Raw genomic sequence first — 16,170 nt, 5'->3', positions numbered from 1 at the left:
ACCCATGGCCTCTGTTGGGGGTGACTCTTCTTACTGTGCCACTTGAAATGCTGGACAGCTCCCTGCTTGATCCCTTGGACAACAATACTTCATATCTTGTTTCTGGTGAATCCTAAACTATTTGCTCCACCTAAAAACTTCCTATTTAAGCTATTTCTCTGAACATCCTGTTTACCAAATTATTGTGCTCTTTTGCAGCCAATATCTTGCTCCTTGTGCTCCTGCTGCTGTCCATATCTTTGGTACCACTTATTACTGATCTTTGGCTTAGTTAATTGACTACTCTTCCACTCTATCTCAACCTGCAAACACTCATTATAGACTATTGCCTATTGCAGAATCTCTATATCAACAATTTATAAACCAGAAGCTTAATGTTACCTCCAAGATCACAGATGGTGTGGAACTCAGAAAGGTCAAATGCCTGGATCACATCCTTTCCAAACATATTCCATATGCAGTCCATATAATAAATGAAAGTCAGCATCTCCTCTTCTGACCTAATTGATATTAAATTAAAGAATACATTTTTACCACAGAAAAGATGCAGATAGTTGCTGCCAATAGCGTGTAAAGTATAGTGACCCAAAAATTAGGGCTAATTGTAGCCAGGTCACCAAAAGATCATTTCTAATTGGTCGCTGTAATTGCTATGGATTACTGCACTTTGCATATATATCATCAATGTCCTTTCGAGTAAGACATATTGAAACTATATGTTGATACTACAAAACATGTAGCTATAAAGACAGTTTAATAGGAGATACATTTTTATTTTAACTGTTGGCTATTTTTGCACACTATACAGTATTTTACTAACGTTGACCTGCCACAAGCCAGGGCAATCTAGACTCATTATGATGAAAAGATGCCTATACAATACATATTTTAATTTTCTATTCAATAATACTGCATATCAAAATGATAAGGGCACCAAATATATAGGCAGCAACATTTTAAAGTGGAGTTTGGCCTCAATTCCTTCCAGTTCTCAAGCCTCCTTTTGAGAGACATAATGAGATAGGTGACATCATGAGCTCAGTAGCCAGTAGAGGACAGAGCTAAGTTTAACTTTTTAGGGGTTAATAATTGCATACAACATTGGATATTTATATCTCTGGATATATTTAAAAGGCAATGTTCACTGGAGCATTGCTTATACATTTTTAATCATGTGTCCAGCTTAAAGTGAACATACTCTTAGCAAGCAGTAAATGAGCTTACAGACAAGTTGTCACTGACCTCTGTAGGCCCAGCAGAAACCCTGAAGTTTCCCTAATAATGGCTTGGCACATTCAGTTCCCCCTCTCATAATTACCTTGGTTGCCTTCCAGGCTTATAATCTCTAATTTAAACACAGAGTAGGTTCCCTGGGAGGGAGGAGCAAATAGGGTAAGATGAGAGAATTGATTTGGATGACTCCAGTGCTTCCCTTGAGGATGACTTTTTCAACAGTGCCCACAAATACCAAGGCCACTGCTTATTAGGAATATAACGCAATAGCCTGGCCGAAAGTTTTCTGTAGAGCAAACGTGTGCTTTGCTCATGGATTTATGACATGGACATTATCTGGAGCCTAAGTGGCTGAGCCCTTTCACGGACTGGAAGGTGGGATCTTTGTCACACTAAGCATCCACCCCTTGTGAAGTCTGGACCTATTATCATAGAATTCTAATAATACTTCACTACTTTAATTTCAATTTCACTTCCATCTTTAAGCTATAGTAAAAACGAAATTGGAAAACCACCATGACAGGAGGAACAGACCATTGGGAACATTTAAGGAACTATACTTATCCATACATACTCTATTGTTAAAAATAAATGTTGTCTTTATTCTTTACTTTAATTACAAAAGATCTACTCTTCAAAACACTCAATACAATATTGTTCCAATACATATATATGTTTTACATCAACCTGTACCTCACATGTCCTCTAGTACATTGTTCCTACACGTCAACCCGGGTAAGCCTATTGCTAAACAAATATGAGCATATACAAAGAGTCAACACTGGTCAACTGGTTGGAGTAGAAACTATCTATTGTACTATACACAACCCACTTTACTCATCCCTGTAAACCCATCAGATATGTAACCTCTTTCAAATCCATTGCAGAACCGATAACACAGTGGATCATTGCAGTTCCTAGTGAAGATTATCATTAAGATTTCTGCAGGTCAAGATAAGAATGGATCTAAAGGTATTAATGTATTTCTAAAGGTTAATGTAGGGAGTAAGTTTAAGGCTGGGACTAGAGTTAGGGATACGTTTTTATGAGCTTAAAGTGGAACTTCAGTCATTTTTTTCAAGTTTCCATCTATTAAATCTTATGCCCTTGTTGTTTTAACTTTGGATAGTAAAATGTTTTTTTTTTCTGCCAGTAAATACCTTATACAGCCCACTTCCTGTTTCTTGTCTGGTTAAAAGCCTTGGCTTATGACATCATGCACAGCTCTCTCTCTCTCTCTCACTCTCGTGAGAGTTTGCCAGGAAGGGAGAGGGAGTGAGTCATAAGAGGGCCAATGAGAGCTGCAGAGCTTAAGGTATGTCTCTGTGTGTCTGTGTAAATCCAGGAAGTGAACAGGCACGTTAAAATAGTTGCAGCCAGACTGGGTGGAGGGAGATTTTCTGCAGCATATTTGGCAAGTACAGAATCGCAGTATTTATAAAATAATATGAAAAGTGGGTGGAGCAAAGCTTCACAATGGCAAAAATATTTTTACTACAAATGATGTGAGCACACTGCAGTTCCTCTTTAGTGTTAGGTTAGGTTTTAGAGTCAAAGTGAAGTGTTAATTTTTCAGGATTACGCTACAGCAAGGTTAAGAGTTGAATGTTGGTGTCAAATTTGTGATAAAGCTGAATTTTAGCACCTGAATCTGACCTCATATCAGCCTCTTCTACTCCTTGCATAGAAGAATTGGAGTATAAGAGGAATAGACAGAACAAGAAGCCAAATAATTTATTTATAGGAAGAGAAAGCAGAGAGCTCATCACTATGCTTCTCATTTCACTGTCCAGTAAAAGGCTGGGGGAAGTCCAGGAATATCTGGGCTCAGAGGTCATTGTTTGAATGACGCCAGGGATGATAGTGGCAGAAATAAAGTAATATTATACAGTATTGTATGCCTGCAATGATTCTATCATTTGTTCTTACCTTGTTTGTTCAAGATAATCCCATGTGTGATTGATCCTTTTATATGTACCAATAAATATTTATTTTTACTCAATTTTGGTAGTGTTGTTGCCCTTAAAATCCAATTTTAGGGGGTATCTCCTTTTTCTTCATATATCCAGGGATGTGGCAACTACTTACCATGTTCTGACATGGTGGAAACGTCTATATCTATTCACGGGTAGCAAATACCCATCCCCCCGCTTTCTCCATTTCCAGCATCTCAGAAGTACGTTAATTTTGAGAATATTTACATTTTTTATTTGTTATTAGATTCAGTTGGCTATTGTTGGGTCTGAGACTATACCATGTTTAGGGGCAAAGAATTTGACACCCTTTATGGTGAAATACAAAGAACATTGCAAAAAAGAAGCACAGGAGTCAGAAATGGCTTCTATGTTTTTTCAAATTAGAAGATTAGTAGAAAGGAAGGTTTCCATGTTTTGAAACATAGAGAGCTTTGAGCGTTATATCCAAGGGCATATCAATCCTTTTGGATTAAGAATATAGATTTTTTTCCACTCTTGAAAATACTGACATGATTTTTTTTAAAAAAATGGGAGAATAACCTCCAACAATGTTGGAAGGTGATGATGAAACTTTTAACAAAAGAATATCAAAAAAGGATCATCATATTGGAAAAGGATATTTATATCATTTATGCCAAACTGGAGCCATTCAAGAAACTACCTAAATTTAGAAAACAGGAAGAGGTAATCAAAACTCATATAGACCAAATGGTTAGCCCACGTACACACGGTCGGAGATTTTGCCAACCTAATCCGTCGGATTTTGCCCGTCGGATTTAGTCCGACGGATTGTGTCCGAAACTGTTGCATACACACGGTCGGGCCAAGTTGGTGAAAAATCTGATCTTTCAGAACGTGATGACGTAATTTAGTTACGATGGGACTACATTCAGGCTAGTAGCCAATAGCTTTGATGTAGGAATTTGATCTGAGGCCGCGTACACACGGCCGGACTGTTCGCCCAACCTTGTCCGCTGAACAGTGTTTGGGCGGACAGTCCGCTCGTGTGTGGGCTTTCAGCGGACAGTTTCAGCGGACAGTTGGACGGACAAAGTCTTTCGGAAATTCCGTAAAAGAGCTACAAGAAGGCGCGGTGGCCCGGCAGAAGAACCGAAGGCGGCGACAGAAGAACGGAAGGCAGCGGCGACAGAAGACCGGGCCACCGCCTGTAAAAGAGCTACAAGAAGGCGCGGTGGCCCGGCAGAAGAACCGAAGAGGGGGACAAGACCCCCGAAGTCGGGAGAAGAGGCCGGCGGCGGGGAGGAAGAAAGCCGGACTCCTCCGCTAGTAAAAGAGCTACACACACATAGCGGAGGAGTCCGGCGAGAAGACCCCCAAAGACGGAAGACCCCCGGAGCTGTGCAATAAAATATTTTTTCCCTGTGTTGTGTTTTTTTTTGTACTTTATTTCACAGGTGAATGGGTAGGGGTACATTGTACCCCATACTCATTCACATAGGGTGGGGGGCCGGTATCCGGGGGCCCCCTTCTTAAAGGGGGCTCCCGGATTCCGATAAGCCCCCCGCCCGCAGACCCCGACAACCAACGGCCAGGGTTGTCGGGAAGAGGCCCTTGTCCTCATCAACATGGGGACAAGGTGCTTTGGGGTGGGGGGGCCGCGCGGCCCCCCCTTCCCCAAGGCACCCCCCCATGTTGAGGGCACGCGGCCTGGTACGGCTCAGGAGGGGGGGCGCGCTCGCTCGCCCCCCTTTCCTGGCCGGCCGGGTAGCGTGCTCGGACAAGGGTTTGGTGTGGACTTTGGGGGAACCCCCACGCCGATTTTTTTCGGCGTTGGGGTTCCCCTTTAAGCCCATTCCAGGCGGCGGAGCCCACGACGTCTCCTTCGCGGGCCCCGCCTACCTGTACACGCGCTCGAAATGGGCGGATTTGCCTCCGCCTTACGTGGGCGAGTCCGTTCATTTCAAAAGTTGAGCGGACTGTTTGGCAAACAGTTCGTTGAAACAGTCCGCTCGTGTGTGGGTAAGTCCGCTCATGCAAATTTTGAGCGGACTGTTTGCCGAAACTGTTTGACGAACAAGGTTGGGCAAACAGTCCGCGCGTGTGTACGCGGCCTGAGCATGCGTGGCACTTGGTCCGATGAAAATGCTCTACACATGATCGGATTAGGTCCGTCCGGCCCAGTTGGTCGGGAAATATTTCCAACATGTTGGAAAATTGGGTCGGACGGAGATTCGGACGGAATCAGTCCGATGCATACCACACACAGTCGGATTATCTGACGACACGGTCCGATAAGACTCATTCCGACAGATTCTCCGACCATGTGTACAAGGGCTAAGAGAGCTTATACCAACTAAAGACAGAAAACTGGAGGGACAAAACGGCATTCCGTGAAGGCAAAGCATATAGTTGGCAGCAAAAAAACACACACACACGACAACAAAGAAATAGAAATTTGAACACATACTGTACAATAGTGGTAAAGGATCAAATTCATAGTTGCTTTGTTTTTATATGATCATCACATGTGTTATTGATCCTTTTATATGTACCAATAAATATTTGTTTTTACTCAATTTTGGTAGCATTGTTGCCAAAAAAATCCCATTTTAGGGAGTATCTCCTTTTTCTTCATATATCCAGGGAGGTTCAATTTCACTGCCCTTGGACTACTATGTGACTTAAATGTTAGCGATTGTTGATTGTGAATTGATACTGTCTCCCCCACCTTACTTCTGTTGGGACAAGGGGCACAATTTGCACTACAAGGGCAAACTACAAGTGCAAAGTGCACTTGAAATTGCACTGAAAGTGCACTTGGAAGTGCAGTCGCTGTAAATCTTAGGGGTAGATCTGAAATAAGGGGAAGCTCTGCTGATTTTTTCGTCCAATCGTGTGCAAGCTAAAATGCTGTTTTTTATTTTCCTTGCTTTTCCCCCTCAGATATACAACAACTGCACTTCCAATTGCACTTTCAGTGCAATTTCAAGTGCACTTTGCGCTTGTAGTTTGCATTTGTAGTGCAAAGTGGATTTTCCTTTCGTAAATAACCTCCAAAGTGTCTGAACAGTTTACAAAAGTCTGCATTTGAAGATTCAACATGCTCCACTTAATTGTGTTATTAAAAGATTCCCCAAACACGTATATTATAGACATTTACTTTAAAATGCAAATTGTAAATTTACATAAGAAGACATCACAAAACCACATTCATAGAACCTTGATAAGTTGTGTAAATGAATGCAGTCTGAGTTTGACACAATAGCTATATTTGAAGGACAATATTCTGCATGGAAGTGTGAGATTGTTACTTGATTCAAATTCTGATAACCACATTACCTGTAAATCGATTCGAACAATTCCTTTGAAGAGACTCCAAAAGCTCTTTCATACTGGCTTTTTCCTTCTCTGAGATAGAAGAGTCAACATTATTTGATAATATAATAGTTGGTTTAGCATATATATAAACTTCCTATACTTATGTTCATTTATCAAGAATCTCTAACGTTTTAAAAATATTGCGTATTTTTAGTGTACCTAAACCAATGAACACAGCTTTGTGCTTTTATTTTAGAAAAGAAAAAATAACAGCATATCCAAGTTTATCCCATTATATTTAAAGAAAGTTATAAAACTTAAATACAGAATTCTGTGTTTTACTTTAACTTTATCGTTTACATAGACTGTAATAATAGTCACACTCTGGATTGTTCAGACTGCATTGTGTCCACTACAATAGCACAGTGCATATGAACAGAGAGAACAGTTCTCTAATAATATAGCCAATGGTACATTTCAGATCTGTGTACATTGTGAGGGTGCTTTAGCAAACACTTACATGTGGCAGTTTGAGTATGATTTACATATCTTTTAGAAATCTTGGTTTTCAGTGCCCATTGCCCAAATCTGAACTTCAGGGATGTAGTTATAAACAATTCACAGAGATGTTATCATGTGCATTCATTCTGTGAAAATAGGGCAAAAAACAAATCGTCCTGAGATATTTCCTTTCCAGGTCGAATATTTTCCATAGAGTGAATCAAAAAAATACGGCATTATGGCCACTAGATGGAGCTGGCAATCATAATAAATAAGTAATTTGTTTTAAATTATCATCAACTACATTTAATGGCCATAATGCTATATTTTTCTGATTCACCCTATTCTGTATGAATAAAGAACAATTGACCCGGAGAGATAATAGCTTACTAACATTTGATTTTGCCCCTACTTACATGGGCTGAATGTGCATACAGTTTCACAGGATAAATATTGAATAGCTTTGAGATTTTTTATTTTTTTTTATAAATGCACCCCTTATTTTTAGATTCCACTTACAAATATTTTAAAGAGCTGTTATTAAGAAGAATGATATTAAAACTCCATATAAAATATACATACAATAATACAATAATTTGGTATGTTGTATTAATTACATAATGTGCTTTACTTTACTGAGTGATAAAGGTGATGAAACCCCACAATGAATTCATCAGGAAAGATATTTGGTTTACCACCATTTCTTTGTTCTTTCCAGAACTAACTGCTTACAGGAAGCCATTGTGACAAGCTGCTGTATCTTGTGATTACAGGCTTGACAATCAGCTGCCATTTGTATTATTTAGAACAAATACTCAGTAGGAGACGCCTGTTGCAAGCATTTTTACTTTGTACATGCACAATTTGTCATTGACCACATAAACAAGAAAAGTCACATGTTGCAAATGAAAAATCACTGATGAGACCCATTTCACACTGGGGCAGTGGGTGCATCGGCTTTCTTTCTTGATGAATTAATTGTGCCGCATTGAGCCGCTATCTTTAGCGACTCTTTACCGTCAATTTTGCATCGCTATTCGACCGCTAGCGGGAGCTTTTACCCCCTGTTAGCGGCCGAGAAAGGGTTAAAACCACCTGCAAAGCTCTGCTAATGCAGCACTTTGCCAGAGGTATAGCCACGCTGCCCATTGATTTCAATGGGCAGTATAGTGGCAGGTTAGGGTAGTATGGGGTGGTATAGTGGAATGTTTGGGTAGTATAGGGCAGTAAAGTGGCAGGTTTGGATAGTATAGGGCAATACAGAGGTAGCACTGGATAGTATAGGGCAGTACAGAGGTAGCTTTGTAAAGTATAGGGCAGTACAGAGGTAGCTTTGGATAGTATTAAATGTCTTTAGGTCATTGCCTGATGTGTTGCATTTTCAGATCTTTTAGCATTCTTCACTTTGTCACACAACTTCTATTTAAGTGATTTCTTGATTCAATAGGTCTAGCGGTAATCAGGCCTGAATGTGGCTAGTGAAATTTAACCCAGCTTTCCAAAAAATGTGATTAATTACAGTTTACTCATGATTTAACAAAGGGGGAGGCAAATACTTTTCACAGCACTGTATGCATTAATGGTCACTGAAGCTTCTGTGGTGAGAGCATGCTCACTCTGTGATTTAGGTCAACCATACATGGATTGAAATTCAGCCAGTTCAGCCAGGGATCAGCCAAATTTCGATCCATGTATGGGCAGGCAGGTTGTAAACAAGTTGATCTATTCATTGACTTATGTACAACCAGCCTTGTTGAAAATTTTCTCTTGATGAGCACCGCCGGCTATAGCCAGCAGTGCTGATGAGTGTATTCTGATGGCGAGGAAGTCTCCCACCTGTCAGAATACAATAGCTCACCTATCCGTGCCTATCAGTGCCAGCTATCATTGCCACCTATCAGTGCCACCTATTAGTGCCGTTCAGTGTCACCTATCAATGCCCTTCAGTGCCACCCATCAGTGCCACCTCTCAGTGCCCACCAATGCCACCTTTCAATTCCCACCAGTGTCACCTCATCAGTGCCACCTATCAGTGTCCATCAGTGCCACCTTATCAGTGCCCATCAATGCAGCCTATCGGTGCCCATCAGTGCAGCCCATCAGTGCAGCCTCATCAGCGTGCCTCAATGAAGGAGAAAAATTACCAGTTTGCAAAATGTAATAACAAAATATAAAACAATTTTGTATTTTTTTTTTTTTAATGTTGGTATTTTTTTATTTTTTTAACAAAAAAAAAAACCCAGAGGTGATCAAATACCACCAAAAGAAAACTCTTTGTGGGAAAAAAATGATAAAAATGTAATTTGGGTACAGTGCTGTATGACCACACAATTGTTGTTCAAAGGTTGACAGCGCTAAAACCTGAAAATTGGTCTGGGCAGGAGGGGGGTTTAAGTGCCCAGTAAGCAAGAGGTTAACAATAGCTGGTTGTTAAAGAGTGGACCTGGAACACAGCCGTCGCATCCAACAACAGATGATTTATCAGCTCTCATCGGGTTTCCCAGCTGATAGCTGAATCTAAAAAAAAACATTGCCGACAATAAAATATTGTGAAAAAAAGGGCACCAATTTATTTATTTTTTTAAAACAGAGTGGGGTCCCCCTCCCCCACATTATTATAGCTTTTGAGGGGAACCTCCACACCAAAATAAAAAAAATGGCATGGGGTCCCCTCCAAAATCCATAGCAGAGCCTTATCCGAGCATGCTGCCAGGCAGGCAAGGAGGAGGGGGGGGGGCTCTGCCCCCCACCCCAAAACACCTTGTCCCCATGTTGATGAGAACAAGGGCCTCCCTGGCCAGTGGTTGTGGGGGTCTGCGGGCAGGGGGCTTATCAGAATCTGTAAGCCCCATTAGAGCCCCAATGTACCCCCCTATTTTAAGGTATGGTTCGGGGAGGGAGGAACGCTCCCTCATTCTCCCTCTTTCCTGGCCTGCCAAGCTGCATGCTCAGATAAGGGCCATTTTTCTTATACATTTTGTCCTGGCCCCAAAGGGGCCTGGTATGGACCGCATATGGCCCCATAGAAAGACAGTTAGATGCACATGTCATGCGAATTTGACGCTGTTCAAAACCCATCGAATTCACATATATGTGAATGGAGCCTTAATCGTAGAGACAGACCATTTCTGCAATTAAACCTGTAAATGTTAAATGCCTCAGAGAGGGGTAGTCAATAGGCAGGGACTGTCCATGTGTTTGTTCTGGTTGGATAAAGCTTTTAATGAAGAGTAATGTCAGCATCGTGTGGCCTTTTGATTGATGTAGCAGTATTACATGGGCTCCCCCCCAGCCTCTACCTCGTGTATAATGAGCAATTATAGCTGCCACATATACAGTACTTATTTAACTGCTTGCCGACCGCCTCACGCCGATATACGTCGCAGAAGGGCTCGTACAGGCAGAATCACGTACCTGTACGTCGCCCAGCGGGCACGGCAAGCTCAGTGTATTTGTATAGCACTGATTGCTGTATAAATGACAATGGTCTCAAAATTGTGTAAAAAATGTCCGATGTGTCCGCCATAATGTTGCAGTCATGATAAAAATCGCTGATCGCCACCATTTAAAAAAAAAAATTAAATTAATAAAAATGCTATAAAACTATCCCCTATTTTGTAAATGCTATAACTTTTGCGCAAACCAATAAAAACCAATAAACGTTTATTGCAATTTTTTTTTACCAAAAATATGTAGAAGAATACGTATCGGCCTAAACTGAGGAAAAAAAATGTTTTTTTATATATTTTTGGGGGATATTTATTATAGCAAAAAGTAAAAAAAATGTTTTTTTTTGTTTATAGCGCAAACAATAAAAACCGCAGGGGTGATCAAATACCACCAAAAGAAATCTTTATTTGTGGGAAAAAAGGGACAGTTAAAGCGACCCAGTTAAAGCGACCCAGTGCCGAATCGCAAAAAGTGCTCTGGTCAGGAAGGGGTAAATTCTTCTGGGGCTGAAGTGGCTAATAACAAGCTATACCTTAACACATTGAAAGGACTATACAATCACTTTAAAGACCATACCTTACAGCTTGGGGTAGGAATTGCCAACATGTATGCATGGTGCTAGAGTAGTACATCATCATGTAATATAGGGACTTTGGACTTGATTTGACCAGATATATTGAAGAAACATCTGTGTTAGAATAAAACGCTAAAAATAAAATAAATAAAACAGTGTTAATTCTTTAGGATCCACTTATCAGGCATGTCATACATGAAGCTAAATATCTGCAAATAAAATAGTTTTAGTTGCAGCCACATTAAAGTCAAAGTCCAGACATAACATAATTGTAGATAAAGATAGGAAGGTTAGAACTTCTGGTTGTGGTTTTTTTATTTTTATTTTTTTTTTCATTTTGTTCTCCACAACTCCTATGTGACAGAAAATCAGCAAGCATCAATGACCGGTCAAATTTTGATCAATGTATGGTGCAGGGTACTCGTAAAGAAGTTGATCTACCAAACGACTCCTGTACTACTGCCCTGTCAAACTTTTTTAGCTAGAACTGGTGGTGCTTATCAGTATAATCTGACAGTGGGGAGGCCTCCCCGCTGTCAGACTACAAAGGCACGTGTGGATGGAAGAATCGATTCTTTTTTTTCCATTCGACCAGCTGGACACTTTGAACAAGGAAAAATGAATCATCTATGATGACCTGCTTAAGTCGTATGCTCCCCCATAGCCAGAAGTATTATGCCTTTCTTCTTGGATGCTGAACAGAGCCATGGGGGGGTGAAGGAAAGATAAATGTGTGCTGCTGGCGTGTCTGAAAATAAAGTGAACCTGTTGCTTTTCATTGCATAGGCAAAACGCAGGTGTATTGCAATTAATATTCATGCTCTCAAAGTCTCAAATGTACCACCTTGAAATTTTGATATTCTTTATGCCTGTAACTCATTCTGCCATGTTCTAGAAACCCCCCTTGAACCGGACGCATGTGTTTAGGGGACAACAAGTGCTACATGCACTTGGTTCCCTGGGGAGCTAAATAAAATTAAAAAAATGAACAATAGTTCTCCTTTAAAGTGGTTGTATAGTCTATTTTTTTACTTTTACCAACAGGTAAGCCTATAATGAGGCTTACCTGTAGGTAAAAAAATATCTCCTAAACCGTACAGGATATTCCCTTGCAACGAGTCACTGATTGCAGCAGCGCATTCACACAGGAGATTCTCGGCTGAAAGCCCGGCAGACACCGGACCTTGCCGGAAAGAAGTCTCCCACACGCATGCGCGGGAGTGACGACATTGCGGCTCCAGTCACTCACAGCGCTGGAGCCGCGATACATTCCGAGGCAACATGTCATCTCCCTCGGCGTGGAAGGTGAGATACCGACGCCTTGTTCTAAGGTAAGTATTTCATATGCGGTGCATACTAGCTCATTATGCCTTTTTCCTTACAGGGGTATTAAAAACAAAAAAAAAGTGTCTGCGGTTATAAAACCGCTTTAAATAAATAGATACAGTAAATGTACATTAAAGCGGTTATGAAGCCTAAACATTTTTTACCTTAATGCATTTTTTGCATTAAGGTAACAAATGTTTAGGTATTAGTATCCCCCCTTGCCCCCCCCCTCCTTTTTATTTACCTGAGGCCTAATTCGATCCAGCGCTGTGCACGTCTGCAGCAATTTTTTTTCTTTACTTCCTGCCAGTGATGAGGGAGTGGGGGCGGGTCAGAGTTCTGCTCTCTGTGTCAATAGACGAAGACAGTGAGACTCAGAAGTGAGCCTGCATGAGTGCCCCCATAGAAGGCAGCTTTCTATGGGGGCACTCAGTGGAGAGGTGGAGCCAGAAGTGCTGGTGGAGGACCCCAGAAAAGGAGATTTGGGGCCAATGTGTACTATGATAAGTATAAACCTGTTTGTTATTTATTTATTTATTTATTAACATTTACAGACACTTTAATGTATGAACAACTTGTAGATATGTTATTTTTTCCTACTTGTAAATATGCTTCATGTTAATTATACAATCACATATAACTTTTCTAATAAAGAACTGTACGGTCAAAGACAATTCAACTGTTTCCACTGCATCTTACATTTTTCCCTAAATAGTTCTAAAGGCTATATATTCCCATGGGCAATAAGTTTAAAAGGCTAAAAACAAAACATATGTGGCTCACAGCCAAAGTTAAAAAAAGCTATAAACTATAAGAGAAGAGCTTTTAAAAAATATAAAAATGAAGGATCACTAGTGTCATTTAAATGTTACAAAGAATTTAACAGAATATGTAAAAGGGAAATCAAGGATGCAAAAATTCAAAACGAACGACAGATTGCAAAAGATAGTAGGGCAACCCCCCAAAAATTCTTCAAATATATTAATAGTAAAAAGGTCAAGTCTGATCATGTAGGCCCTTTACAAAATAATCTAGAGTGGGTGACTAGGGACAAAGAGAAGGCTAATTTATTAAATACTTTCTTCAGCTCTGTGTACACAAAAGAGCATGGGGGAGCACATGTCCATAATGGGGGTGATAGTGACACAGCCCCAAATGATCCACAATGGCTCAAAAGTGATATGGTCCAGAAATATTTGGACAGAATAAAGGTGGATAAAGCACCTGGCCCTGATGGCATCCACCCACGGATCCTAAAAGAATTGAGCTCTGTAATTTCAGAGCCATTGTATCTAATTTTTAGGGACTCATTAATGACGGGAATAGTCCCACTGGATTGGCGCAGGGCGAACGTGGTGCCTATATTTAAAAAGGGATCACATTTTTTACCAAGTAACTATAGACCTGTTAGCTTAACTTCTATAGCTGGGAAGATACTGGAGCGTTTAATAAAAGACCACATCGATGAGTTCTTGCTGAACAAAAACACTTTAACCACTTGAGATCCGCGCTATAGTCAATTGACGGCTACAGCGTGGATCTCCTTTTCCGGGACTACGTCTATTGACGTAGTCCCGTGCACGAGCGGCCTGCGCACCCCCTACAAGACTCGCCTGATCACCGATCCGTGCAAGGGGTCGATCCCGACCCCTTATCACGTGATCAGCTGTCAGCCAATGACAGCTGATCATGTGATATAACGGAGCCGGTAATCGGCTATTATTCCTCCTCGCGCTGTCAGCGCGAGGAGAAAAAAAAAAGCCGATCACTGTCGGCCGTGATCGGGACATCAGTCCCGATCATGGCCAGCACTGCTAGTGCCCACCTGCAACCCTGTCAGTGCCCACCTGCCCCCTGCCAGTGCAACAATAAAAAAAGTAAGTGCCCCCCGTCAGTGCCACCCAGCAGTGCCCATAGTGCCACCCAGCAGTGCCCACAGTGCCACCCAGCAGTGCCCACAGTGCCACCCAGCAGTGCCACCCAGCAGTGCCCAAAGTGCCACCCAGCAGTGCCCACAATCTGCCTTAACAAAGGTGCTGCACCCATGCCACATATCCGTGCCCATCAGTGTCATCTACCAGTGCCCAGCAGTGCCGCCTATCAGTGCCCAGCAGTGCCACCTATCAGAGCCACCTATCAGTGCCACCTATCAGTGCCCATCAGTCCCATCTATCAGTGGTACCTATCAGTGCCCATCCGTGCCACCCATCCATGCCACCCATCCGTGCCACCCATCTGTGCCACCCATCTGTGCCATCTTATGTGCCCATCTTTGCCCATCAGTGCAGCCTTATCTGTGCCCATCGGTGCTGCCTTAACTATGCCTATCAGTGCCCACCAGTGCAGCCTATCAGTGCCCACCAATGCAGCCTATCAGTGCCCACCAATGCAGCCCATCAGTGCCCACCAGTGCAGCCTATCAGTGCCGCCTCATCAGCGCACGTCAATGAAGGAGAAAAATTACCCGTTTGCAAAATTTTATAACAAACTTTTAAACATGATTTTTTTTTTTGCATCTTTTTTTGTTTGTTTAGCAAAAAATAAAACTCTGAGCTGTAATTAAATACCACCAAAAGAAAGCTCTATTTGTGGGAAAAAAATGATAAAAATTTCATTTGGGTACAGTGTTGTATGACCGCGCAATTGTCATTCAAAGTGCATCAGCGCTGAAAGCTGAAAATTGCTCTGGGACTGAGGGGGGTTTAAGTGCCCAGTAAGCAAGTGGTTAAGCAACAGACAACATGGATTCATGAAAGACAGAAGTTGTCAGACAAATCTTATTTCTTTCTATGAGGAGGTAAGTAAAACCTTGGACAGAGGGGTGGCGGTGGACGTGGTATACTTGGATTTTGCAAAAGCGTTCGATACAGTTCCCCACACACGGCTCATGTGTAAGGTAAAGTCTACAGGTTTGGAAATATCAGTTTGTAAATGGATAGAAAATTGGCTAAAAGACAGAATTCAGAGAGTCGTGGTTAATGATTCTTACTCTGAATGGTCTAAGGTTATCAGTGGTGTACCCCAAGGTACAGTGCTGGGACCCTTACTTTTTAACATCTTTATAAATGATATTGGGTCTGGGATCAAAAGTAACATTTCTGTCTTTGCAGATGACACCAAGCTATGCAGTGGAATAACATCCTTACAGGATGTCTCCAATTTACAAGCCGACCTCAATACACTGTCTAATTGGGCGACTATGTGGCAGATGAGGTTTAATGTTGATAAATGTAAAGTTATGCACTTGGGGGCTAAGAATATGCATGCATCATACATGCTAGGGGGAGTACAACTGGGGGGATCCATAGTGGAGAAGGATCTGGGGGTTTTGGTAGATCATAAGCTCAATAATAGCATGCAATGCCAAGCTGCTGTTTCCAAAGCGAGCAAAGTCCTGTCTTGTATTAAGAGAGGTATGGACTCCAGAGAGAGAGATATCATTTTGCCCCTGTTCAAATCATTAGTAAGACCTCACCTGGAATATGCAGTTCAGTTTTGGGCACCAGTTCTCAAAAAGGATATCGGGGAACTGGAGAAAGTGCAGAGAAGGGCAACCAAACTGATAAGAGGCATGAAGGAACTCAGCTATGAGGAAAGATTGGAGGAACTGAATTTATTCACTCTTGAGAAGAGGAGAATAAGGGGGGATATGATCAACATGTTCAAATATATTAGGGGTCCATATAGTGAACTTGGTGTTGAGTTGTTCTCTGTACGGTCAACCCAGAGGACAAGGGGGCACTCTTTACGTCTAGAGGAAAAGAGATTTTATCTTCAAGTACGGAAAGGTTTCTTCACAGTTAGAGCTGTGAAAATGTGGAATAGACTCCC

The 16,170-nt window shown here is 41.6% G+C and overlaps 1 protein-coding gene across 1 annotated transcript in view; it reads right to left on the bottom strand.

The window, feature by feature from the left end:
• Positions 1–16,170, bottom strand: part of LOC143982241 (acetylserotonin O-methyltransferase-like) — a 59,998-nt gene that overhangs the window by 21,655 nt on the left and 22,173 nt on the right. Inside the window, exons 3-5 of the mRNA XM_077480795.1 lie at positions 11,016–11,145; positions 6,510–6,578; positions 382–500 (exon numbers count right to left, since the gene is read on the bottom strand). Coding sequence (XP_077336921.1) covers positions 382–500; positions 6,510–6,578; positions 11,016–11,145 — 318 coding nt within the window. The remainder of the gene's footprint in view (positions 1–381; positions 501–6,509; positions 6,579–11,015; positions 11,146–16,170) is intronic.

The sequence above is a fragment of the Lithobates pipiens genome, unplaced genomic scaffold, assembly GCF_037356315.1.
Source record: "Lithobates pipiens isolate NorthernLeopardFrog02 unplaced genomic scaffold, aLitPip1_a1.2 Scaffold_16, whole genome shotgun sequence".
NCBI classification, from domain to species: domain Eukaryota; kingdom Metazoa; phylum Chordata; class Amphibia; order Anura; family Ranidae; genus Lithobates; species Lithobates pipiens.
Note: the sequence above shows the minus strand (reverse complement) of the source record. Positions and strands in the feature narration are given on the sequence as shown.